Source organism: Salmo salar, chromosome 09, assembly GCF_965601325.2.
Source record: "Salmo salar chromosome 09, fSalSal1, whole genome shotgun sequence".
Lineage (NCBI taxonomy): Eukaryota > Metazoa > Chordata > Actinopteri > Salmoniformes > Salmonidae > Salmo > Salmo salar.
The window spans coordinates 68930559-68958428 of record NC_138299.1 but is presented as its reverse complement, the minus strand read 5'-3'; the positions used below and the strand labels follow the sequence as shown (position 1 = coordinate 68958428).

Sequence of the window (27870 nt, the reverse complement as noted above, 5' to 3'; positions counted from 1 at the left end):
GCATGGTGGTGGCTGCATCATGTTATGGGTATGCTTGTCATTGGCAAGGACTAGGGAGTTTTTTTTGTTAATAAAAAGAAAAGGAATAGAGCTAAGCACAAGCAAAGTCCTAGAGGAAAACCTGGTTCAGTGTGCTCTCTAACAGACACTGGGAGACAAATCCACCTTTCAGCAGGACAATAACCTAAAACGCAAGGCGAAATATACACTGGAGTAGCTTACCAAGATGACTTTGAATGTTCCCGAGTGTCCTAGTTACAGTTTTGACTTAAATAAGCTTGAAAATCTATGACAAGACTTGAAAATGGCTGTCAAGCAACGATCAAAAAGTAACTTGACAGAGCTTGAAGAATTTCTAAAAGAATAAATGGGCAAATATTGTATAATCCAGGTTTGCAAAACTCTTAGAGATTTACCCAGAAAGACTCACAGCTGTAATCACTGCCAAAGTTGATTCTAACACGTATTGACTCAGGGGGTTAAATTCTTATCTAATCCAAATATTAGTTTTTATTTTCAATGAATAAAAACAATTATAATAATTTTTTTTCTACTTTGACAGAGTATTTTTGTGTCGCTCGTTGAAAACCAAATTTAATCCCACTTTGTAACACAACAAAATGTGGAAAAAGTCAAGAGGTGTGAATATCTTCTGAAGGCGCTGTAAGTATTGTGATGATACTGTATCATGAGGTCCCTGGCAATTCCCAGCCCTAATGTCATAAGGAGTTCCATATTCAATGGGATAAAAGCTAGTGCGGAGAACAAGAGGTCATTGTGGCTGTGTTTCATAGACTTGAATGACAGGCACGGGGCCCTGCTTAAAAACTGAAAGAATACATCCTCACTTGCTTCCTCCTCCCTTACTTCCTTCCTTAATTGAATTAATCAATCATCTGTATGTCATTGGATAATACTGTAATGAAAGCAAGGTTTCTACCCTATTGCATTGACCAAATCCACCCCTCTCAGATCTGTAATTAAGGAAGGAACCATAAAGTATGTAACACTTGTTACTGCATCAGTTGTAACGGAATTCACCTCAAACCCTTTTTCCCACCACATTTTAACACAATTTTAACCTGTCTTCCTATTTCAACATGATATGAACATTGTAATGTAATTTCATCCGTTCTCTTCAATGAGCACAATGCTATCATTTTAAAGCACACCGGCGCAACACTTTCCTTGCACTTCATACAATTTCAGAAAGAGCTCCTAAGGTCTACTCAAACTGTGAAGTTAGCTCTTATCCACTCCTACCACTGACCCATCATCCTGTAAAAGTGCTAGATTGTGCAGCAACTAATCGGTACCGTTGGAGCCCTCGATAATTGGCGTTGGCTAATGGGGATCCTAATAAAATCAACAGTCAGAGGCCTGTGTGTGTTTTTTGTCAGGACCTGTCTCAGTCTGTGTGAACTGTCCCTGTTTGCTGGTGTATCTGCCACAAGGTTTTTGTTAGACGGAGGAGAGAATTGATGGATGGATAGATGAAAACAATAGGGAAAGACATTGAGGGATATTCTGGCAGGGAGAATAGTGTGGGCTTTGGGTGATCCTGTCTGCAGTACTAGTTCTTAACACCACTGGTAAATAAATACCCAGTACTAATTACCACCTATTGAAACATGTCCTCGGTAGCATGGTGCTAATTGAATTCTGGGACGTTTTCATTAGAACGTACTGTAACAAAGTGTTTTGCAACGGAAAACAAAAACATGTTTCTAATTGGACGAATCCATGTTTTCCTTCCTTGCGTACAAGACCCAGGCAAAGCCGTTTTTCATACCAATACTCACCTATTCTGATAAAGCCGTCCTCTGTTCTGTGGTATTTTGGTGTTTTCTCTCTCCCCTCTTTCAAGGCCTCTTTCTCAGACTGGATATTCTGTAGGAGAAGAGATAGGTGTGTGAGGAACACAATACAGGTACGCACAATACACCAAGATCGATGCAGGCAGCAACCCTGATCTGCACTCAGATCACAGCTTCAATCTATACATCATCAACCAATGCATTCAGAACAGCAAACTCTACTCTATTGTCCTCTTTTCACCTCACAGCACTAGCCATGAGCTCAGATCCAACCTAACTACGATCTCTCTGTTTCACAACATAATAAAAGAGTAGCGATATCAATGAGTCTTCATAGTAAAGGGAGCCGAAGGAAGCGGGACTCTAGTGTTGCTGCTGTGTCATATCCAATCTGACTGTTGGAGAAATACAGTATCGGTTTGACTTGTTTACCTAAAGCAATGAAGGAGAAAGGACGGGAGGACGGAAAGAGGAAAAATAAGCTGATCTTTTAAGAGGTTTTTCCTATTCTGTTGCTCTAAATAGAAATCAATGCGGGATGACCACACAAGTGATTATGGTAGTCAAAATATTACATTTCCCACCCAACGTTGAACTGCACCTGACAGCGAGGTTCTCTCTCTCTCAACTTGTCATGGGTCTAAAGACATGCAACACTTCCATTAGCACATAGTGACATTTTCCACATTTTGTTATGTTACAGCCTTTTTCTAAAATTGATTAAATAAGAAAAAAAACTCATTAATCTACACACAATACCCCATAACGAAAAAAGCAAAAACAGGTTTTTTACATTTTCATAAACAGGTTTTTATAAACGGAAATATCACATTTACATAAATACTCAGACCCTTAACTCAGTACTTTGCTGAAGCACTTTGACAGCGATTAAAACATAGAGTCTTCTTGGGTATGATTCTACAAGCTTGGCACACCTGTATTTGAGAAGTTTCTCCCATTCTTCTCAAGCTCTGTCAGGTTGGATGGGGAGCATCGCTGCACAGTTATTTTCAGGTCTCTCCAGAGATGTTCGATCGGGTTCAAGTCTGGGCTCTGGCTGGGCCACTTGAGGACATTCAAAGACGTGTCCCGAAGCCACTTCTGCGTTGTCTTGGCTGTGTGCTTAGGGTCGTTATCCTGTTGGAAGGTGAACTTTATCAGAGGTCCTGAGCGCTCTGGAGCAGGTTTTCATTAAGAATCTTTCTGTACTTTGCTCCATTCATAATTCCCTCGATCCTGACTAGTCTCCCAGTCCCTGCCAACGAAAAACATCCCCACAGCATGATGCTGCCACCAGCATGCTTCACTGTAGGGATGGTCTTTCTCATGGACTGAGAGTCCTTTAGGTGCATTTTGGCAAACTCCAAGCGGGCTGTCATGTGCCTTTTTCTGAAGAGTGGCTTCCATCTGGCCAATCTACAATAAATGCCTGATTGGTGGAGTGCTACAGAGGTGGTTGTCCTTCTGGAAGGTTCTCCCATCTCCACAGAATGACCATTGGATTCTTGGTCACCTCCCTGACAAAAGCCCTTCTCCCCTGATTACTCACTTCGGCCGGGCGGCCAGCTCTAGGAACAGTCTTGGTGGTTCCAAACTTCTTCCATTTAAGAATGATGGAGGCCACTGTGTTCTTGGGGACCTTCAATGCTGCAGAAATATTTTGGTACCCTTCCCCAGATCTGTGCCTCGACATAATCCTGTCTCGGTGACCTACGGACAATTCCTTCGACCTCAAGGCTTGGTTTTTGCTCTGACATGCACCGTCAACTGTGGGATCTTATATAAACAGGTGTGTGCCTTTCCAAATCATATCCAATCAATTTAATTTACCACAGGTGGACTCAAATCAATTTGCAGAAACATGTCAAGGATGATCAATGGAAACAGGATGCACCTGTGCTCAATTTCAAGTATCATGGCAAAGGGTCTGAATATTTACAGTATCAGTAACGTAACAAAATGTGGAAAAAGTCAAGGGTCTGAATACTTTCCGAATGCACTGTATTCTTCCCATACTGTAGGAGGAACAACAACAACAAAAACAGCAACACCTCCACCCTATTTGCTCTCTTCCCTCAATTCCCCTTTTCTCTAGCACCATTACAGGGTCTCAATGACAATCAGGTTGAAGTGTAGATCGAATGAGTGCAGGAGGGAGGAGAAGAAAGAATATAAGCGAGATAGAGACCGAGAGCGAGGGAGGAGAGACAGGAGGAGATTAATATCTTGCTCGAGCCTCTGCAAAATCCAGCTATTAATCTGTCGTGGAGAGCGGTGGTTTGCAGGGCATAATCTGAAATCCCCGCCTCGCCTAGCCCTCCTGCCGGATGAAATATCATTTTAAGGCAAAGGCTCTCGAACAGTAGCTGGCGGGAGACAGATCTGATTACCACCGCCCGGGAGTCCTCTATTTCTTTCTCCTCAACATTCTCGTTCTCGCTCTTTTTCTGAGAGAGAACCTTGCTCTGTCTTGAGTAATTTCTCATCTATTTTTCTTCGCCTCTCTCTCTCTCTGTAGCCTCTGGGGCTTAACACTGTGGGTGCTCGCCTTTCAACATGGCTTATGTGCTCCTATGTCAACAAGATGGAAGTTGACGTCATATGTCTTTCCACTTGAGAGAATTACAGTCCATAATTATTGGTACCCTTGATAAAGATGAGCAAAAAAGACTATCAAATAAATAATACAAATACTGAGCTACATTGCATGCTCCCCAAAAATATACTTATACCGCTCAGAGAATTTTTTGGGTTTAATAAGTAATATATATTACAAAAAAGATACAGGTCGAAATGATTGGCACCCCTGTTTTCAGCACTCTAGCACCCTCCCCTTAGTAGGTTAACGACCTGTTTTATGCGATTGGAGAACACGTTGGGAGGGATCTTAGGCAGGTTAGCGTTTCTCGTCATGAATCTTGTGGTCACATTGTGGTCACTAGCTGGCACAGCCACAAAGTCATAACATCTGATTTTAAACCTAACCCTAACGCCTAACTTTAAATTAAGACCAAAAAGCATACACTGATATATATATATATATATATATTCTAAATTTAAAGTTAGGCATTAGAATTAGCATTTATATATACTACAGTTGAAGTCGGAAGTATACATACACTTAGGTTGGAGTCATTAAAACTTGTTTTTCAACCACTCCACACATTTCTTGTTAACAAACTATAGATTCGGCAAGTCGGTTAGGACATCTACTTTGTGCATGACACAAGTCATTTTTCCAACAATTGTTTACAGACAGATTATTTCACTTATAATTCACTGTATCACAATTCCAGTGGGTCAGAAGTTTACATACACTAAGTTGACTGTGCCTTTCAAAAGCTTGAAAATTCCAGAAAATGATATCATGGCTTTAGAAGCTTCTGATAGGCTAATTGACATCATTTGAGTCAATTGGAGGTCTACCTGTGGATGTATATCAAGGCCTACCTTCAAACTCAGTGCCTCTGTGCTTGACATCATGGGAAAATCAAAAGAAATCAGCCAAGACCTCAGAAAAAGAATTGTAGACCTCCACAAGCCTGGTTCATCCTTGAGAGCAATTTCCAAATGCCTGAAGGTACCACGTATATCTGCACAAACAATAGAACGCAAGTATAAACACCATGGGACCATGCAGCCGTCATACTGCTCAGAAAGGAGACGTGTTCTGTCTCCTAGAGATGAACGTACTTTGGTGTGAAAAGTGCAAATCAATCCCAGAACAACAGCAAAGGACCTTGTAAAGATGCTGGAGGAAACAGGTACAAAAGTATCTATATCCACAGTAAAACTTGTCCTATATCGAAATAACCTGAAAGGCCACTAAGCAAGGAAGAAGCCACTGCTCCAAAACCGCCATAAAAAAGCCAGACTACTGTTTGCAACTGCACATGGGGACAAAGATCATACTTTTTAGAGAAATGTCCTCTGGTCTGATGAAACAAAAATAGAACCATAATCGTTATGTTTGGAAGAAAAAGGGGGAGGCTTGCAAGCCAAAAAACACCATCCCAACCGTGAAGCACGGGGGTGGCAGCATCATGTCGTGGGGGTGCATTGCTGCAGGATGGACTGGTGCACTTCACAAAATAGATGGCATCATGAGGGAGAAAAATGACAAGGATATATTGAAGCAACATCTCAAGACATCAGTCAGGAAGTTAAAGCTTGGTCGCAAATGGGTCTTCCAAATGGACAATGACCCCAAGCGTACTTCCAAAGTGGTGGAAAATGGCTGAAGGACAACAAAGTCAAGGTATTGGAGTGGCCAGCACAACGCCCTGACCTCAATCCTATAGAGCATTTGTGGGCAGAACTGAAAAAGCGGGTGCGAACAAGGAGGCCTACAAACCTGACTCTGTTACACCAGCTCTGTCAGGAGGAATGGGTCAGAATTCACCCAACTTATTGTGGGAAGCTTGTGGAAGGCTACCCGAAACGTTTGACCCAAGTTAAACAATTTAAAGGCAATGCTACCAAATACTAATTGAGTGTATGTAAACTTCTGACCCACTGGGAATGTGATACAAGAAATTAAAGCTGAAATAAATCATTCTCTCTACTATTATTCTGACATTTCACATTCTTAAAATAAAGTGGTGATCCTAACTGACCAAATACAGGGAATCTTTACGAGGATTAAATGTCAGGAATTGTGAAGAACTGAGTTTAAATGTATTTGGCTAAGGTGTATGTAAATGCCCGACTTCGACTGTGTGCGTATATATATATATATACATTTGTTTTTTTTATGTCATTATTTTTTTTACAATATAGCCAATTTTGACACACAACTCTTGTAAATGTACTGTCCTAACATACTCTAAATTTATGCTTTCGCCGTAAAACCTTTTTGAAATCGTAAAACGTGGTTAGATTAAGGAGATGTTTATCTTTCAAATGGTGTAACATAGTTGTATTTTTGAAAAATTTGAATTTTGACATTTATTTGGATTCAAATTTGCCGCTCTTGAAATGCACCTGCTGTTGATGGAGTGCACCACGGGTGGCACGCTAGCGTCCCACCTAGCCCCAAGAGGTTAAAGCAAAAAATAAGCAAACATGTTTGGTGTTCGCCAAAATACATGAGGGAGACTCCCCAAACATGTGGAGAAAGGTACTCTGGTCAGATGAGACTAAAATTGAGCTTTTTGGCCATCAAGGAAAACGCTATGTATGGCACAAACCCAACACCTCTCATCACCCCGAGAACACCATCCCTACAGTGAAGCATGGTGGTGGCAGCATCATGCTGTCGGGATGTTTTTCCATCGGCAGGGACTGGGAAACTGGTCGGAATTGAAGGAACGATGGATGGCGCTAAATACAGGAAAATCTTGAGGGAAACCTGTTTCAGTCTTCCAGAGATTTGAGACTGGGACAGAGGTTCACCTTCCAGCAGGACAATGACACTAAGCATACTGCTAAAGCAACACTTGAGTGGTTTAAGGGGAAACATTTAAATGTCTTGGAATGGCCTAGTGAAATCCCAGACCTCAATCCAATTGAGAATCTGTGATATGATTTAAAGATTGCTGTACACCAGCAGAACCCATCCAACTTGAAGGAGCTGGATCAGTTTTGCCTTGAAGAATGGGCAAAAATCCCAGTGGCTAGATGTGCCAAGCTTATAGAGACATACCACAAGAGACTTGCAGCTGTAATTGCTGCAAAAGGTGGCTCTACAAAGTATTGACTTTGGGGGGTGAATAATTATGCACGCTCAAGTTTCCTGTTTTTTTTGTGTTATTTCTTGTTTGTCTTCAAAGTGGTAGGCATGTTGTGTAAATCAAATGATACAAACCCCCCAAAAATAAATTTTAATTCCAGGTTGTAAGGCAACAAAAGAGGAAAAATGCCAAGGGGAGAGAATACCTTCGCAAGCCACTGTACATACACAAAAGTATGTGGACACCCCGTTAAATTAGTGGATTCGGCTATTTCAGCCACACCCGTTGCTGACAGGTGTATAAAATCGAGCACACAGCCATGCAATCTCCATAGAAAACATTGGCAGTAGAATGGCCTTAATGAAGAGCTCAGTGACTTTCAACAAGGCACTGTCTTAGGATGCCACCTTTCCAGCAAGTCAGTTCGTCAAATTCTGCCCTGCTAGACCTGCCCCGTTTAATTGTAAGTGCTGTTATTGTGAAGTGGAAAGGTCTAGTTGCAACAAAGGCTCAGTCGCGAAGTGGTAGGCAACACAAGCTCACAGAACGGGACCACTGAGTGCTGAAGCACGTAGAAATAGTTTGTCCTCGGTTGCAACACTCACTACAGAGTTCCAAACTGCCTCTGTAAGCAATGTCAGCACAAGCACTGTTCATCGGGAGCTTCATGAAATAGGTTCCATTGCCGAGCAGCCGCACACAAGCCTAAGATCACCATGTGCAATTCCAAGCGTTGGCTGGAGTGGTGTAAAGCTCGCCGCCATTGGACTCTGGAGCAGTAGAAACGCGTTCTCTGGAGTGATGAATCACGCTTCACGATCTGGCAATCTGATGGACGAATCTGGGTTTGGCGGATACCAGGAGAACGCTCCCTGCCCCAATGCATAGTGTCAACTGTAAAGTTTGGTGGAGGAGGAATAATGCTCTGGGGCTGTTTTTTGTGGTTCGGGCTAGGTCCCTTCATTCCAGTGTAGGGAAATCTTAACACTACAGCATACAATGACATTCTAAATCATGGGTGTCCAACTCTGGCCCGCGGGCCAAATTTGTAATTATATTTGGCCCGCGAGACAATACCAAATTACTACTAGAGCTGGCCCGCTGGTATTATACAGCGCATTCACCGCTAATACTACGAATCCCATAATGCTCTGCTGTTGTTTTCGCGCGCCAATCAGGACAGGACCCAGAAACGCCCTCTCCTCTGTGACAGTAGTCATAGCAACATAGACGCTGCAACTGTCAGCGCGCTATCCCTTCCCAAAAATGGTGAAAAGAAAGGCAGAAAACAGGAGCTTTCTGGACAAGTGGGAGGCAGAATATCTGTTTACATATGTAAAAGACAAACCTGTTTGTCTTGTTTGTGGAGTCAACGTGGCTGTAAGTAAGGAGTACAACATTATACGACACTATGAAACGAAACACCATGACAAATGCAAGGACCTGGACATGACTCAAAGGAGCCAGAAAGTAGAGGAGATGAAAAGAAGTTTGGTTTCACAACAGAATATGTTCAAAAAAGCCACATCACAAAGTGAGGCTGCTGTAAAGGCTAGTTATATAGTGGCAGCAGAGATCGCAAAATCAGCCCGGCCCTTTAATGAGGGAGAGTTCGTGAAAAAGTGCATGATGAAAGTTTGTGACCTCGTATGCCCAGAGAAAAAGCAAGCATTTTCAAACGTGAGCCTGAGCAGGAACACAGTAGCTGATTGCACATGTGATCTTGCCACCAATCTGTATGACCAGCTGATGGAAAAGGGAAAAGATTTCGTTGCGTTCTCCCTCGCTGTGGATGAGAGCTGCGACGCATCTGATACTGCTCAGCTGTCAGTCTTCATCCGTGGAGTGGACTCAAATCTGTGTGTTACGGAGGAGCTATTGGGATTCAAATCAATGCATGGCACAACCACAGGAAAGGAAATCTTTGAGGAGGTTTCCAAATGTGTAACTGAAATAAAACTCGTTGGATTAACGACAGATGGTGCGCCAGCGATGTGCGGTAAAAAGAGTGGACTGGTGGGCATGGTTCGGGAGAAGATGCGGGAAGAGAACTGTGCAGGTGAGCTAACTGTTTACCACTGCATCATACATCAGGAATCACTGTGTGCCAAAGCCCTAAAGATGGAACATGTTATGACCACAGTAACACAGGTAGTTAACTTTATAAGAGCCAAAGGTCTGAATCACCGGCAGTTTAAATTTTTTCGAGAGGAGTGTGGTTCGGAATACGCAGACATGCCGTATCACACAGAGGTGAGATGGCTAAGCAGAGGAAAAGTACTGAACAGATGTTTCGAGCTGCGTGAGGAAATATGTCAATTCCTGGAAACCAAAGGGAAGGATACAGCAGAGCTCCGGGAGCAAAAGTTTCTGTGTGAGCTGGCCTTTCTCTGTGACATCTCGAGCCATCTCGATGCGCTGAACCTGCAGCTTCAGGGGCGGGGGCGCATCATCACAGACATGTACGCTGCAGTGAGGGCCTTTAAAACTAAACTGTGCCTGTGGGAGAATCAGATGCTGCAAGGAAACCCTTGCCATTTTCCCTGCTGCCAAACCATAAAAGCGCAGATCTCTACCGCCGTGTTCCCATGCACACAGTTTGCTGAAAAACTCAGTGTTCTCGCCGCTGAGTTTAGCCGGCGATTTGCCGACTTCGATGTCCAGAAATGTAGGTTTGAACTGCTTACTAATCCCTTCGCAGTTGATGTGGAAAATGCACCAACCAACATCCAAATGGAGGTGATTGAACTCCAGTGCAACGACACGCTGAAGTCAAAGTATGATGCTGTGGGCGCCGCACAGTTTCCACGGTTCATCCCTGACACAATGCCTCAGCTCCGCACCCAAGCTGCTCAGATGCTCTCCATGTTCGGCAGCACTTATCTATGCGAGCAACTTTTCTCCTCGATGAAGATGACCAAAACAACTCACAGGAGACGTCTGACTGATGAACACCTTCGCTCGATACTGAGGATTTCTTCAGCTCAGAGCCTGAGCCCAGACATTGATGAACTAGTATCCAAGAAGAGATGCCAGGTATCTGGCTTGGGCACATCAGATTAGATCAGTGTGCAATAATTAACATTTTCTTTGTGCACTTTTTCTTGCTACAAGGCATGGGCTTGAATGGTTGATTGATTTATTATCATTTTATTTGTAAAATTATTAGCCAGTGGAAAAAGTTTATTTTGGTATTTAAATCAGAAGGCTGCAAATAGAAAAGGGGCATACGATTTTTATTTAAATTTTATTTATTTAATAAATGAATGCCATTGATGTGTTTTTTCATTTGAAATTCGATTTTGCATGTCTCCACTATTACATTATATATTGTATGGTAATAAGCAATGCTTGTTCCATATTCAATGTTAAAGCAAAACTTGTTTGGGTCCATATTAAAAGGTTAATTTGTTCAATGTTGGCCCGCGACTTTGTTCAGGTTTTACATTTTGGCCCACTGGGTATTTGAGTTTGACACCCCTGTTCTAAATGATTCTGTGCTTCCAATTTTGTGGCAAAAGTTTGGGGAAGGCCCTTTCCTGTTTCAGAATGACAATGCCCCGTGCACAAAGCGAGGTCCATACAGAAATGGTTTATCGAGATCGGTGTGGAAGAACTTGACTAGCCTGCACAGAGCCCTGACCTCAACCCCATTTAACACCTTTGGGATGAATTGGAACGGCGACTGCAAGCCAGGCCCAGTCGTCCAACATCAGTGCCCGACCTCACTAATGCTCGTGGCTGAACGGAAGCAAGTCCCCACGGCAATGTTCCAACATCTAGTGGAAAGCCTTCCCAGAAGAGTGGAGGCCGTTGTAGTAGCAAAGGGGGGACCAACTCCATATTAATGACCATGATTTTGGAATGAGATGTTCGACAAGCAGGTGTCCACATACTTTTGGTCATGTGGTGTGAACAAGATTATAAACGTGTAAAGCATGTAATGTTTTGGTCCCATTTGTCATGAGGTGAAATAAAAGATCCCAGAAACGTTCCATATGCACAAAAGGCTTGCACAAATCTCTTTACGTACCTGTTAGTTAACATTTCTCCTTTGCCAAGATAATCCATCCATCTAACAGGTGTGGCATATCAAGAAGCTGATCAAACAGCATGATCATTACACATGTGCACCTTGTGCTGGGGACAATAAAAGGCCACTCTAAAATGTGTAGTTTTGTCACACAACACAATGCCACAGACTTCTCAAGTTTTGAGGGAGCGTACAATTGGCATGCTGACTGCAGGAATGTCCACCAGAGCTGTTGCCAGAGAACTGAATGTTCATTTCACGATAAGCCTGAATGTTCATTTCACATAAGCCACCTCCAACAATAAGCCACCTCCACCTCCAGCAACCTTTCGGTTACTGGCCCAACGCTATAACCAATAGGCTACCAGCCGCCCCTCGAGGCAAGATGAATCAGGCTTATAGCGGCGAGCTTTGTATTAAAATAGAATATGTGGTATAAAAGGTTATGTACGTAATGTAAAATGAAACCGATAATAATGTGCTGGGAATGAATCGGGTGAATAGGGATGAGACTCACGTCAAAAGGCAGCACCTCCACAGAGGTGTTGAACAGCTTGTCCCCTGGGTGCTCAATGTTCCCGCTCCGGAAGAAATACCTAGAGAGAAAGAGAAAGATAAGAGAGGATAACAAATGGGGGGGATGTCAATTTGATATTCAACACAAATTGATCCACCATTATTATCATCATCATCAGTCAGCCAGCCAGGAAGTCACCAAGTTCAATCTCTATCTCCATTTGCTTTGTATAAATGCATGTGCCACCAAGTACCTAACAGCAGCCTGAACCGTCCGCTACCCCCAAAAGCGCCTCTGAGGTAACAGGGGTGACCAAAGAGCCACAGCATGGTCATTAGTCATTAACAGTTAGAGGGTCCAGAGTAGATAGACCATCTGCCCTGACAGTAATGGGAAGAAATATTATTCATATGGGCCTAGTGGAGAGAAAGAGAGAGAGAGAGACAGTTTGGGACATGTGTAAAATGTGTGCATGTGCACAAAAATCTGTGTGTGTGTGTGTGCGCCCGCATGTGTGTAAGTGTTTATGTCCATGCATACACACGTGTGTGTGTGTGTGTCCATATATGTGTCTGTATTCAAGCATGCCATGTATGTGTGTATCCGAGCATGTGAGCGCACACACACACACCTTTCGATGCGGACAGGTGTGAAGAAACGGATGCGGATGAAGTCTCCAGCCACGGGTGTGAAAGCCCAGAAGAAGTCCTCTCCCAGGTAGGCCTTCTCCAGGGTGAAGTGCTGGTATGTCTTTAGGCTGGTGGTCACCTCTGCCAGCGGGTTGGCGTGGCCCTTGTGCAGAGTCTGCTTGCCAAAGTCCTTGTCCTGAAGCAAACCATTAGACCATAGGAGGGGGGACAGAGAGGGGAGAGATAGAATTGTTTCTATCACTAAGCTCTCATATTGACTTTGAGGGTGCAGTTAGCTAAAGACACAGGGATGAATTCTAACTTGATATTTGGGAGCGTGACAATTCTTGATTTTTCTTGATCCTTGATTTTGCTGCGGCAATTCTGACATTTTGCATGGCATTATGCAATGACCTGATCCAATTTGTCGTGACAATGCGCTGACCAGGGACAAAGTTTGTTGACGTATTGCTTGATATAACCATATTGTGCTTTAAATGTGTGTTTATTGGTTGAAAATGCGAGCCCTCTTCTTGTACTGCGGTGATGGGTCAGTTTTATGCGATAATATTGTGATGATTTGACTGTTTTACGCGGAAATAGTGCAGTGATGAGCCAAATTTGCCAAACTTCGCATAATATGCAGGGAATTGTTGATTTAGCAAAAATAATTATGTTGCAGAATCCTCGAGGAACTGAGTTATTCAGTTTACATGATTTACTTGAAAATGAACGCAAGTCATGCTCTCTTATTCTTGGCAAAAATGATGCAATCTCACATGGAGTTCATGCAACGTCATCACAACAGAGAATTGTATATTCCTAACACTGGATGTCACATCAAATCTCTGTGAGATGACTTATAACAATGTACATATTTTTAGCTTCCTTTTAGGCCTATGCAAATGTACTGTACTTCAAATTCCTACGATAATGATGATGGTGCATCAAATATATGCAAATCTTTATGAATTTGTCATAGGGATCCATACAATTAGAACTATTTAAATAAATTAGTGTTACTCTAAGATTATTTGTACATGACATTTAGAGTATGCTAACTGGGGGACATTGAATTAAATTTGTTTTTGGTTAGGAATATGATTGAATGAATTAATGAAAATAAATACACACACACACACACACACACACACACACACCCACACACACAACTATTCAAAAGTTTGGGGTCACTTAGAAATGTCCTTGTTTTTTAAAGAAAAGCACATTTTTTGTCCATTAAAATAACATCAAATTGATCAGAAATACAGTATAGACATTGTTAATGTTGTAAATGACTATTGTAGATGGAAACGGCAGATTTTTTATGGAATATCTACATAGGCCCATTATCAGCAACCATGACTCCTGTGTTCCAATGGCACGTTGTGTTAGCTAATCCAAGTTTATCATTTTAAAAGGCTAATTGATCATTAGAAAACCCTTCTGCAATTATGTTAGCACAGCTGAAAACTGTTGGTCTGATTAAAGATGCAATAAAACTGTCCTTCTTTAGACCAGTTGAGTATCTGGAGCATCAGCATTTGTGGGTTCGATTACAGGCTCAAAATGGCCAGAAACAAAGAACTTTCTTCTGAAACTCACCTGTCTATTCTTGTTCTGAGAAATGAAGTCTATTCCATGCGAGAAATTGCCAAGAAACTGAAGATCTGGTTCAACGCTGTGTACTACTCCCTTCACAGAACAGTGCAAACTGGCTCTAACCAGAATAGAAAGAGGAGTGGGAGGCCCCGGTGCACAACTGACCAAGAGGACAAGACATTAGTGTCTAGTTTGAGAAACAGATGCCTCACAAGTCCTCAACTGGCAGCTTCATTAAATAGTACCCGCAAAACACCAGTCTCAATGTTAACAGTGAAGAGGTGACTCTGGGATGCTGGCCTTCTAGGCAGAGTTGCAAAGAAAAAGCCATATCTCAGACTGGCCAATAAAAAGAAAAGATTAAGATGGGCAAAATAACACAGACACTGGACAGAGAAACTCTGCCTAGAAGGCCAGCATTCCAGAGTCGCCTCTTCATTGTTGACGTTGAGACTGGTGTTTTGCAGGTACTATTTAATGAAGCTCTTCACAGCACTTCACAGATCTTCATTGTAAAGGGTTTAAACACTGTTTCCCATGCTTGTTCAATGAACCATAAACAATTAATGAACATGCACCTGTGGAACGGTTGTTAAGACACTAACAGCTTAGAGACGGTAGGCAATTAAGGTCACAGTTATGAAAACTTAGGACACTAAAGAGGCCTTTCTACTGACTCTGAAAAACACCAAAATATGCCCAGGGTCCCTGCTCATCTACGTGAACGTGACTTAGGCAACCTGCAAGTAGGCATGAGGACTGCAGATGTGGCCAGGGCAATACATTGCAATGTCCGTACTTGGTGCGAAAAGTACAACTCAATCCCAGAACAACAGCAAAGGACATTGTGAAGATGCTGGAGGAAACAGGTAAGAAAGTATTTATATCCACAGTAAAACGTGTCTTATACCGACATAACTTGAAATGCCGCTCAGCAAGGAAGAAGCCACTGCTCCAAAACCACCATAAAAAAGCCAGACTACTGTTTGCAACTGCACATGGGGACAAAGATCATACTTTTTGGAGAAATGTCTTCTGGTCTGATGAAACAAAAATAGAACTGTTTGACCATAATGACTATTGTTATGTTTGGAGGAAATAGGGGGATGCTTGTAAGCTGAAAAACACCATCCAAACCGTGAAGCACGGGGGTGGCATGTTGTGGGGGTGCTTTGCTGCAGGAGGGACTGGTGCACTTCACAAAATAGATGGCATCATGAGGGAGAAAATGTTGTGTATATATTGAAGCAACATCTCAAAACATCAGTCAGGAAGTTAAAGCTTGGTCGCAAATGGGTCTTCCAAATGGACAATGACCCCAAGCATACTTCCAAAGTTGTGGAAAATGGCTTAAGGACAACAAAGTCAAGGTATTGGAGTGGCCATCACAAAGACCACAAATCCTATAGAAAAGTTGTTGGCAGAACTGAAAAAGCGTGTGCGAGCAAGGAGGCCTACAAACCTGACTCAGTTACACCAGCTCTGTCAGAATGGGCCAGAATTCACCCAACTTATTGTGGGAAGCTTGTGAAAGGCTACCCGAAACGCTTGACCCAAGTTAAACAACTTAAGGGCAATGCTACCAAATATTAATTGAGTGTATGTAAACTTCTGACCCACTGGGAATGTGATGAAAGAAATAAAAGCTGAAATAAATTTGTTCTCTCTACTATTATTCTGACATTTCACATTCTTACAATAAAGTGGGGATCCTAACTGACCTAAAACAGGGAATTTTACTAGGATTAAATGTCAGGAATTGTGAAAAACTGAGTTTAAATGTATTTGGCTAAGGTGTGTGTAAACGTCCGACTTCAACTGTGCACACACACACACACACACACACACACACACACACACACACACACACACACACACACACACACACACACACACACACACACACACACACACACACACACACACACACACACACACACACACAGTACCAGTCAAAAGTTTGGACACACCTACTCATTCAAGGGTTTTTCATTATTTTGACAATTTTCTACATTGTAGAATAATTGTGAAGATATCAAAACTATAAAATAACACATATGGAATCATGTAGTAAATTAAAAAAGTGTTAAACAAATCAAAATATATTTTAGATTTTAGATTCTTCAAAGTAGTCACCCTTTGCCTTGACAGCTTTGCACACACTTGGCATTCTCTCAACCAGCTTTATGAGGAATGCTTTTCCAACAGTCTTGAAGGAGTTCCCACATATGCTGAGCAATTGTTGGCTGCTTTTCCTTCACTCTGCGGTCCAATTCACCCCAAACCATCTCAATTGGGTTGCGGTCGGGTGATTGTGCAGGCCAGGTCATCTGATGCAGCACTCCCATTACTCTCCTTCTTGGTAAAATAGCCCTTACACAGCCTGGAGGTGTGTTGGGTCATTGTCCTGTTGAAAAACAAATTATAGTCCTACTAAGCGCAAACCAGATGGGATGGTGTATCACTGCAGAATGATGGAGGCCACTGTGTTCTTGGGGACCTTCAATGCTGCAGAAATATTTTGGTACCCTTTCCCAGATCTATGCTTCGACACAATCCTGTCTCGGAGCCCTATGGACAATTCCTTTGACCTCATGGCTTGGTTTTCATTCATTCAGACATGCACTGTCAACTGTGGGACCTTATATAAACAGGTGTGTGCCTATCCAAATCATGTCCAAATCAATTGAATTTGCCATAGGTAGACTCCAATCAAGTTGTAGAAACATCTCAAGGATGATCAATGGAAACAAGATGCACCTGAGCTCAATTTTGAGACTCATAGCAAAGGGTCTGAATACTTATGTAAATAAGATATTTCTGCTTGTTATTTTTAATACATTTGCAAAAATTTCTACAAACCTGTTTTTGTTTTGTCGTTATGGGGTATTGTGTGTAGATTGCTGAGGATATTATATTTTAGAATCCATATTAGAATAAGGCTGTAATGTAACAAAATGTGGGAAAAGTTCATAAACTTTGATCAGCACAAAGAACAAATCATGAGGGACATTTCTTTACAAACGCGCATCCAATCGCCTTGGTCCCTTACCCTTACTAAACCAATCACGCGCTTCAATCTGATGTGGTAGAAAAATGATGGATCTCCCTTGTGAAGCTGCCTCAGTTACAATGCTTGTGATGTAGATCTGCAGGCGCACATGCTCCCATTTCAAAACAATTTGGACACAGTTAACCCACTGAATATACACTGGATTAATTTGAAAAATAAAAGTGTTACTTTTTTCAATGCGTGAGAAATGTGGAGAAACGTGTGGTGTGTGAAGAGGGTCAAATGCGTGTATCTCACGCTCATTGCGTGAGAGTTGTATAGCACTGATAAAATACTATTCATTTCAGTGGTGGAGGCCATGCCTGCTTGGTGGAGAATCTCTACTTTGAGAAAGTGCTGGGCGTATTGATAGTGAATTGATTGGGTTAGATTGCAGTAGCAGTCTTCAGGCTGATATCCACTGATCTTAACAATCGGAGACATTAAAACACAGTATTCTTTACTTTGTAGTAAAAAATCTGGAATTTGTGTGGTGACTTGAAATGTATATCAGTGCTGCAGTGCTCAGAGACATGAAAGCTAATATCATATTCAGATAAGATAAGCTGACATGCACAGTGAAAGGATGCTAGAGTATACAAAATGTATTGATTGGCTAGCGAGTCAGTGGGATACGGAAACACACAATGCTCACGACGTACATACCTTGAGTTTCTGGATCTTTCCGGCCAGGGAGGAGTGGGTGCCCACATGCTGGAAGAGTGAGGGTTTGAAGCGAATCCTCAGGTTGGCCTTCTGCCTGTCGCAGTGTTTCTGTGTGTGTGGCAGACGGGAGAGTTGAGAAAGAGAGAAAGAGAGAGGAGCAGAGAGAGAGAAAGAGAGTAGGAGTGTGTGGGAGTTCCACAATTTTCTGAGACTGAGACCATTTTGGCAAGTGCAATTGAAAGGCATAGTATTTATACACTACATGGCCAAAAGCATGTGGATACCCCTTCAAATTAGTGGATTCGGCTATTTCAGCCACACCCATTACTGACAGGTGTATAAAATCGAGCACACAGACATGCTATCTCCATAGACAAACGTTAGCAGTAGAATGGCCTTACCGAAGAGCTCTGTGTCTTTTAACGTGGCACCGTCATAGGATGTCACCTTTCCAACCAGTCAGTTCGTCAAACATCTGCCCTGCTAGAGCTTCCCCGGTCAACTGTAAGTACTGTTATTGTGGAAACGTCTAGGAGCAACAATGGCTCAGCCGTGAAGTGGTAAGCCACACAAGCTCACGTAACGAGACTGCCGAGTGCTGAAGCGCAAAAAAACTGTTTGTTCTCGGTTGCAACAAGTCACTACAGAGTTCCCAACTGCCTCTGGAAGCAACCTCTTGGCAGCAGCTAATGGGGATTAATAATAAATACAAATACGTCAGCACAATAACTTTGTCAGGAGCTTCAAAAAATGGGTTTCCATGGCCGCACAGCCGCACACAAGCCTAAGATCACCATGAGCAATGCCAAGCGTTGGCTGGAGTGGTGTTAAGGTTGCCGCCATTGGACTCTGGAGCAGTGGAAACGCATTCTCTGGAGTGATAAATCACGCTTCACCATCTGGCAGTCCTATGGACGAATCTGGATTTGGAGGATGCCAGGAGAACGCGACCTGCCCCAATGCATAGTGCCAACTGTAAAGTTTGTGGAAGAGGAATAATGGTCTGGGGCTGTTTTTAATGGTTCAGGCTCCTTAATTCCAGTGAAGGGAAATCTTAACGCTAAAGCATACAATGACATTCTTGACGATTCTGTGCTTCCAACTTTTTGCAACAGTTTGGGAAAGGCCCTTTCCTATTTCAACATTACATTGCCCCCGTGCACAAAGCGAGGTCCATACAGAAATGGACCGGTGTGGAAGAGCTTGACTGAACTTCACAGAGCCCTGACCTGAACTCCAGGCCTAATCGTCAACATCAGTGCCCGACCTCACTAATGCTCGTGGCTGAATGGAAGCAAGTCCCCGCAACAAGTTTCCAACATCTAGTGGAAAACCTTCCAAGAAGAGTGGAGGCTGTTATAGCAGCAGGAAGGACCAACTCCATATTAATGCCCATGATTTTGGAATGAGATGTTCAACGTCCACATACTTTGGGTCATGTAGTATATGTACAGGTAACTGCCAAAATAAAGGAAACCCCAACATCAGGTGTCTTAATAGGGTGATTGGCAACAACGTGCCACCAAAACAGCTTCAATGCACCTTGGCATAGATTCTAAAAGTGTCTGGGATGCAAACACCATTCTTCCATGAGAAATTCTATAATTTGGTGTTTTGTTGATGGTGGTGGAAAATGCCTTCTCAGGCGCCATTCCAGAATCCCCCATAAGTGTTCAATTGGGTTGAGATCTGGTGATACACACACACACAAACACATCCTTTAAATCACCTATGCTCCTTTGAGAACACTCTTTCAAATTCACTGAGATCTCTTCTTTTAGCCGTGGTAGCCAAAATATTGGTGAAATAGGTATTTTTATAATGACTGCAACCATGATGGGATGTTAATTGCTTAATTAACTCAGGAACCCCACCCGTTTGGAAGCACCTATTTTCAATATACTTTGGCTGCGTTTACACCGACAGACCAATTCTGATATTGTTTTCACTAATTGGTCTTTTGACCAATCAGATCAGCTTAGTGAAAAGAATATCAGAATTGGGTTGCCTGTGTCAACGCAGCCTTTGTATCCCTCATTGTTGTGTATTGATATTCTAGTTTTGTCCCTTTAGGGCAACTGTAACCCCCCCTTGCTTACCTACATTGAAATGCTTGGAATGTTCTTCCTGTGAAATGCATTAAACAATGCCCACGTTCATTTCTACTCACGTCTCATGTCCTGTCCTTATATTAGTTGTATAAGTAATACACACTCATTTACTAAAGCGTTCACTTTATTTTTGCAGTAACCTGTTGCTCCCTGCTTGGATAATCTGCAATACATCCTTCTTTCCTCCCTCCCTTGAAGTAATCACTGATTGAACATGACTGAGTCCAAAGAAAAACTTGTTTTAGGACAGTGGTTACCACACTTACCGCATCCTTCTCTGGGTTGCACACCTTGACCCACATGATGTGGTCCAGCAACCAGTCAATGGGCTTGTCCTTGTAGAACATTAGCATAAACTCCACAATCAGCGACAGGTCCAGGGACTTGAACATCTTACCTTAGGAGAGAGGATATACAACTCAATTACAATGCGTGACATCATCAAATATCGCCAAAGGTTGTTCAGGTAGTACCATGTCTGTTTCAAAATGTTTAATCATATCTTGAACCTATGGAACACTACTTGGGTTCCCAATTTCAAAATGGTCCTTAGCTATTATCCCCTGGCCCTTTGTGAAGATATGAAGGGATTGAACAGGTTTTAGAAATATGGTAGTAACTACCTTGACCTTTCAGATTTATTAGAAATGCTTAGGGGGTCGATTTGGAATTGGGTAAAAAGGAAGTATAAAGTAGAGTGTAGCAAGTTACAACGACCTAGAACGGAGGCTAAACTTAGCCAGTGTGCTCTGAAATTAAATCTGAATGACATATAAATTGCACACAGACCCTTGAGCGCTGAATTTAAATTTAACATAATTGTCAGATTAATACATTGGAGTCAATTTCACAAAGTCACCAAGTGGGTTACAAGAACAAATATTTTTTGGTCAAAACGAGGTCGCTTGCGGTCTAGAATGAGATTATTTTACAGGCGTTTAATTGTAATGCTTTGAAGCACTTCCCACCACAATGTTTTAACAGCTAGTCACCACAAAGACGGAAGATACCATTTAACCAATCACAAGATCAAAAATATCTTATTTTTCCTGGAGTATAAGAACATGATGTATGGTCTTGTTTTGTCCTCATACGAAACATAATCCAATAAAATACACACTCAGCCACCCATGCATGCACACACTGAAGTAAAAAAGTGTTCAGACTGAACACCGATCCCTCAACTCGAAGACACATCTCCTTCGTCTCTCTCTTCCTTGCCTATTACAACACAACAGAAGAGTACTCCCTCTCATCTCCCCCTCACTCTTCTTTATACCTTCTCACCTCTCTCCGTACATTAAAACACTTTTCTCTTCTCCCCCACCCTCTCGTTACACCATCTCTACTGAGATAAACACTCTTTCCTTGGCTGAGCTGTAGCATTCATCCTCCATCCTTCTCTTCCTCCCAACATGAAAAAGTATGAAAATGTATGCACTCACTACTTTAAGTCGCTCTGGATAAGAGCATCTGCTAAATTAAAACAATTCAATGGTTACGGTCTTCTCATGGTTACAGTCCTCTCTTTCTGGCCCCACACTCCAGGACCAGGGCCGTTGCCATTGTGAGGGTTACAATGCCACAGACTATGGGTTAATGAGAGAGAGGTCGAGGGGTAGAGCGTTCGAGTGAAGGAGGAGTTACAACTCATTAGAATCCCACCGAGAACGAGAGAGAGAAAGAGGTGTGGAAGGGAGGGAGGCAAGGCAGAAAGGGGAGGAGGGAGAGAGAGATGGGTAGAAACCAAAAGTGAGAAAGGGCAAGAGGGTGAGAGGTTGAGCACTCGCATAAGGGAAGGAGGTATGCAATAACTCATTTTAGACCTCACTGAAAGAGGGAGGGAAGGAAGGAGAGACAGGTGGGAGCGCGGATGGTTGGGGTAGAGAGTGAAAGTGTGAAATGTCAGGGCTCGAGTAAGGGAAGGATATATGCAATCTAACAACTCATTAGAAATCTTGCTGAGAAATGGAGGAAAGGATGGAGAGAGCGAGAGAGAGGAATAGAGAATGGGGATGAGTGGGAGGAGGGAGAGAGAGATGGGTAGAGACAGGGGGAAAGAGAGGGTGACCGGTCAGGTGGTCATGTGAGAGGAGTTAGGACCTGCTGGGGGAGAGGGGGAGTGAGAGATAGAGTAAGATAGAGAAAGATAAGTAGAGAGCGAGAGCGAGAGAGCGAGAGAGAGGCAAAAATATATGGCTAACATTCATTACTGGCCTGATGAGGGGGGAGAGAAGGGAGGTGGGATGCTGTAAGAAAGGTGTATGCTTGTGTGGAAGGGGGTGAGGGGGGTGAGAGTGAATGAATGAGAAATAGAAGGACTAGAGAACAAAGTCAAATCAAATGTATTTGTCACATGCGCCGAATACAACAGACCTTACCGTGAAATGCTTACTTTAAAGCCCTTAACCAACAATGCTGTTTTAAGAGAATAGAGTTAAGAAAATATTTACTAAATAAGCTAAAGTAAAAAAACAAATTAAAATAACAATACTGAGGCTATATACAGGGGGTACCTGTACCGAGTCAATGTGCGGGGGTACAGCTTAGCGAGTGGCAGCAGTGTAAAAAACTAAAGGGGGTGGGGTCAATGCAAATAATCCAGGTCGCCATTTGATTAATTGTTAAGCAATCTTACGGCTTGGGGGTAGAAGCTGTTAAGGAGCCTTTTGGACATAGACTTGGTGCTCCGGTAACGCTTCTCGTGTGGTAGGACTTGGGTGACACCGCCTAGTATATACAGTTGAAGTCGGAAGTTTACATACAGTGGGGGAAAAAAGTATTCGATCCCCTGCTGATTTTGTACGTTTGCCCACTGACGAAGAAAGGATCAGTCTATAATTTTAATGGTAGGTTTATTTGAACAGTGAGAGACAGAATAACAACAAAAATATCCAGAAAAACGCATGTCAGAAATGTTATAAATTGATTTGCATTTTAATGAGGGAAATATGTATTTGACCCCCTCTCAATCAGAAAGATTTCTGGCTCCCAGGTGTCTTTTATACAGGTAATGAGCTGAGATTAGGAGAACACCCTTAAAGGGAGTGCGCCTAACTGCAGCTTGTTACCTGTAAAAAAAGACACCTGTCCACAGAAGCAAGCAATCAATCAATCAGATTCCAAAAGACCAAAGAGCGCTCCAAGGATGTCAGGGACAAGAATGTAGACCTACACAAGGCTGGAATGGACTACAAGACCATCGCCAAGCAGCTTGGTGAGAAAGTGACAACATTTGTTGCGATTATTCGCAAATGGAAGAAACACAAAAGAACTGTCAATATCCCTCGGCCTGGGGCTCCATGCAATATCTCACCTCGTGGAGTTGCAATGATCATGAGAACGGTGAGGAATCAGCCCAGAACTACACGGGAGGATCTTGTCAATGATCTCAAGGCAGCTGGGACCATAGTCACCAAGAAAACAATTGGTAACACACTACGCCGTGAAGGACTGAAATCCTGCAGCGCCCGCAAGGTCCCCCTGTTCAAGAATACATATACAGGCCCGTCTGAAGTCTGGCAATGAACATCTGAATGACTCAGACGACAACTGGTGAAAGTGTTGTGGTCAGATGAGACCAAAATGGAGCTCTTTGACATAAACTCAACTCGCCGTGTTTGGAGGAGGAATGCTGCCTATGACTCCAAGAACACCATCTCCACCGTCAAACATGGAGGTGGAAAAGGGGACAGGACAACTTCACCGCATCAAAGGGACGATGGACGGGGCCATGTACCGTCAAATCTTGGGTGAGAACCTCCTTCCCTCAGCCAGGGCATTGAAAATGGGTCGTGGATGGGTATTCCAGCATGACAATGACCCAAAACACACGGCCAAGGCAACAAAGGAGTGGCTCAAGAAGAAGCACATTAAGGTCCTGGAGTGGCCTAGCCAGTCTCCAGACCTTAATCCCATAGAAAATCTGAGAAGGGAGCTGAAGGTTCGAGTTGCCAAATGTCAGCCTCGAAACCTTAATGACTTGGAGAAGATCTACAAAGAGGAGTGGGACAAAATCCCTCCTGAGATGTGTGCAAACCTGGTGGCCAACTACAAGAAACGTCTGACCTCTGTGATTGCCATCAAGGGTTTTGCCACCAAGTACTAAGTCATGTTTTGCAGAGGGGTCAAATACTTATTTCCCTCATTAAAATGCTAATCATTTTATAACATTTTTGACATGCATTTTTCTGGATTATTTTGTTATTCTGTCTCTCACTGTTCAAATAAACGTACTATTAAAAGTGGGCAAACGTACAAAATCAGCAGGGGATCAAATACTTTTTCCCCCCACTGTACACTTAGGTTGGAGTCATTAAAAATAGTTTTTCAACCACTCCACACATTTCTTGTTAACAAACGATAGATTTGGCAAGTCAGTTGTGTCATGAACAAAGTAGATGTCCTAAGTCATTTTTCCAACAATTGTTTACAGACGGATTATTTCACAATTCCAGTGGGTCAGAAGTTAATATACACTAAGTTGACTGTGCCTTTAAACGAGCGGAAATGGAGGAAAACTCGCCTCCCTGCGGACCTGGCATCCTTTCACTCACTCCTCTCTACATTCTCCTCTTCTGTCTCTGCTGCTAAAGCCACTTTCTACCACTCTAAATTCCAAGCATCTGCCTCTAACCCTAGGAAGCTCTTTGCTACCTTCTCCTCCCTCCTGAATCCTCCTTCCCCTCCCCCCCCCTCCTCCCTCTCTGCGGATGACTTCGTCAACCATTTTGAAAAGAAGGTTGACGATATCCGATCCTCGTTTGCTAAGTCAAACGACACCGCTGGTCCTGCTCACACTGCCCTACCCTGTGCTTTGACCTCTTTCTCCCCTCTCTCTCCAGATGAAATCTCGCGTCTTGTGACGGCCGGCCGCCCAACAACCTGCCCACTTGAACCTATCCCCTCCTCTCTTCTCCAGACCATTTCCGGAGACCTTCTCCCCTTCCTCACCTCGCTCATCAACTCATCCTTGACCGCTGGCTACGTCCCTTCCGTCTTCAAGAGAGCGAGAGTTGCACCCCTTCTGAAAAAACCTACACTCGATCCCTCCGATGTCAACAACTACAGACCAGTATCCCTTCTTTCTTTTCTCTCCAAAACTCTTGAACGTGCCGTCCTTGGCCAGCTCTCCTGCTATCTCTCTCAGAATGACCTTCTTGATCCTAATCAGTCAGGTTTCAAGACTGGGCATTCAACTGAGACTGCTCTTCTCTGTGTCACGGAGGCTCTCCGCACTGCTAAAGCTAACTCTCTCTCCTCTGCTCTCATACTTCTAGACCTATCTGCTGCTTTTGATACTGTGAACCATCAGATCCTCCTCTCCACCCTCTCCGAGTTGGGCATCTCCGGCGCGGCCCACGCTTGGATTGCGTCCTACCTGACAGGTCGCTCCTACCAGGTGGCGTGGCGAGAATCTGTCTCCGCACCATGCGCTCTCACCACTGGTGTCCCCCAGGGCTCTGTTCTAGGCCCTCTCCTATTCTCGCTATACACCAAGTCACTTGGCTCTGTCATATCCTCACATGGTCTCTCCTATCATTGCTATGCAGACGACACACAATTAATCTTCTCCTTTCCCCCTTCTGATAACCAGGCGGCGAATCGCATCTCTGCATGTCTGTCAGACATATCAGTGTGGATGACGGATCACCAGCTCAAGCTGAACCTCGGCAAGACGGAGCTGCTCTTCCTCCCGGGGAAGGACTGCCCGTTCCATGATCTCGCCATCACGGTTGACAACTCCCTTGTGTCCTCCTCCCAGAGTGCTAAGAACCTTGGCGTGATCCTGGACAACACCCTGTCGTTCTCCACTAACATCAAGGCGGTGACACGATCCTGTAGGTTCATGCTCCACAACATTCGCAGAGTACGACCCTGCCTCACACAGGAAGCGGCGCAGGTCCTAATCCAGGCACTTGTCATCTCCCGTCTGGATTACTGCAACTCGCTGTTGGCTGGGCTCCCTGCCTGTGCCATTAAACCCCTACAACTCATGCAGAACGCCGCAGCCCGTCTGGTGTTCAACCTTCCCAAGTTCTCTCACGTCACCCCGCTCCTCCGCTCTCTCCACTGGCTTCCAGTTGAAGCTCGCATCCGCTACAAGACCATGGTGATTGCCTACGGAGCTGTGAAGGGAACGGCACCTCCATACCTTCAGGCTCTGATCAGGCCCTACACCCAAACAAGGGCACTGCGTTCATCCACCACTGGCCTGCTGGCCCCCCTACCTCTGAGGAAGCACAGTTCCCGCTCAGCTCAGTCAAAACTGTTCGCTGCTCTGGCACCCCAATGGTGGAACAAGCTCCCTCACGACGCCAGGACAGCGGAGTCAATCACCACCTTCCGGAGACACCTGAAACCCCACCTCTTTAAGGAATACCTAGGATAGGATAAAGTAATCCTTCTAACCCCCCCCCCCCCCTTAAAAGATTTAGATGCACTACTGTAAAGTGGTTGTTCCACTGGATATCATAAGGTGAATGCACCATTTTGTAAGTCGCTCTGGATAAGAGCGTCTGCTAAATGACTTAAATGTAAATGTAAACAGTTTGTAAAATTCCAGAAAATGATGTCATGACTTTAGAAGCTTCTGATATGCTAATTGACATCATTTGAGCAAATTGGAGGTGTACCTGTGGATGTATTTCAAGGCCTACCTTCAAACTCAATTCCTCTTTGCTTGACATCATGAGAAAATCTAAAGAAATCAGCCAAGACCTCAGAAAATAAATTGTAGACCTCCACAAGTCTGGTTCATCCTTGGGAGCAATTTACAAATGCCTGAACGTACCACGTTCATTTGTACAAACAGTAGTACTCAAGTATAAACACCATGGTACCACGCAGCCATCAAGCCAGCAGCATACCACCCTGCATCCCACTGCTGGCTTGCTTCTGAAGCTAAGCAGGGTTGGTCCTGGTCAGTCCCTGGATGGGAGAACCGATGCTGCTGGAAGTGGTGTTGGAGGGCCAGAAGGAGGCACTCTTTCCTCTGGTCTTAAAAATATCCCAATGCCCCAGGGCAGTGATTGGGGACACTGCCCTGTGTAGGGTGCTGTCTTACGGATGGGACATTAAACGGGTGTCCTGACTCTCTGAGGTCATTAAAGATCCCATTGCACTTATCGTAAGAGTAGGGTGTTAACCCTGGTGTCCTGGCTAAATTCCCAATCTGGCCCTCATACCATCACAGCTGTCTAATCATCCCCAGCTTACAATTGGCTCATCCATCCCCCTCCTCTCCCCTGAAACTATTCCCCAAGTCATTGCTGTAAATGAGAATGTGTTCTCAGTCAACATACCTGGTAAAATAACAGTAAAAGGAAGGAGAAGCATTCTGTCTCCTAGAGATGACTGTACTTTACTGCGAAAAGTGCACATCAATTCCAGAACAGCAAAAGACCTTGTGAAGATGCTGGAGGAAACAGGTACAAAAGAATCTATATCCACAGTAAAACTAGTCCTATATCAACCTAATCTGAAAGGCCGCTCAGCAAGGAAGAAGCCACTGCTCCAAAACTGCCATATAAAAGCCAGACTACGGTTTGCAACTGCACATGGGGACAAAGATTGTACATTTTGGAAAAATGTCCTCTGGTTTGATAAAAATAGAACTATTTGGCCATAATGACCATCGTTATGTTTGGAGGAAAAAGGGGGATGCTTGCAAGCCGAAGAACACCTTCCCAACCGTAAAGCATGGGGGTGGCAGCATCATGTTGTGGGGCTGCTTTGCTGCAGGAGGGACTGGTGCACTTCACAAAATAGA

At 43.6% G+C, this 27870-nt stretch overlaps 1 protein-coding gene across 1 annotated transcript in view; it reads right to left on the bottom strand.

The window, feature by feature from the left end:
- Window positions 1-27870, bottom strand: part of mgat4b (alpha-1,3-mannosyl-glycoprotein 4-beta-N-acetylglucosaminyltransferase B) — a 242742-nt gene that overhangs the window by 7715 nt on the left and 207157 nt on the right. The window contains exons 9-13 of the mRNA XM_045723878.2: window positions 20366-20496; window positions 17989-18096; window positions 12671-12864; window positions 12040-12118; window positions 1803-1890 (exon numbers count right to left, since the gene is read on the bottom strand). Coding sequence (XP_045579834.1) covers window positions 1803-1890; window positions 12040-12118; window positions 12671-12864; window positions 17989-18096; window positions 20366-20496 — 600 coding nt within the window. The remainder of the gene's footprint in view (window positions 1-1802; window positions 1891-12039; window positions 12119-12670; window positions 12865-17988; window positions 18097-20365; window positions 20497-27870) is intronic.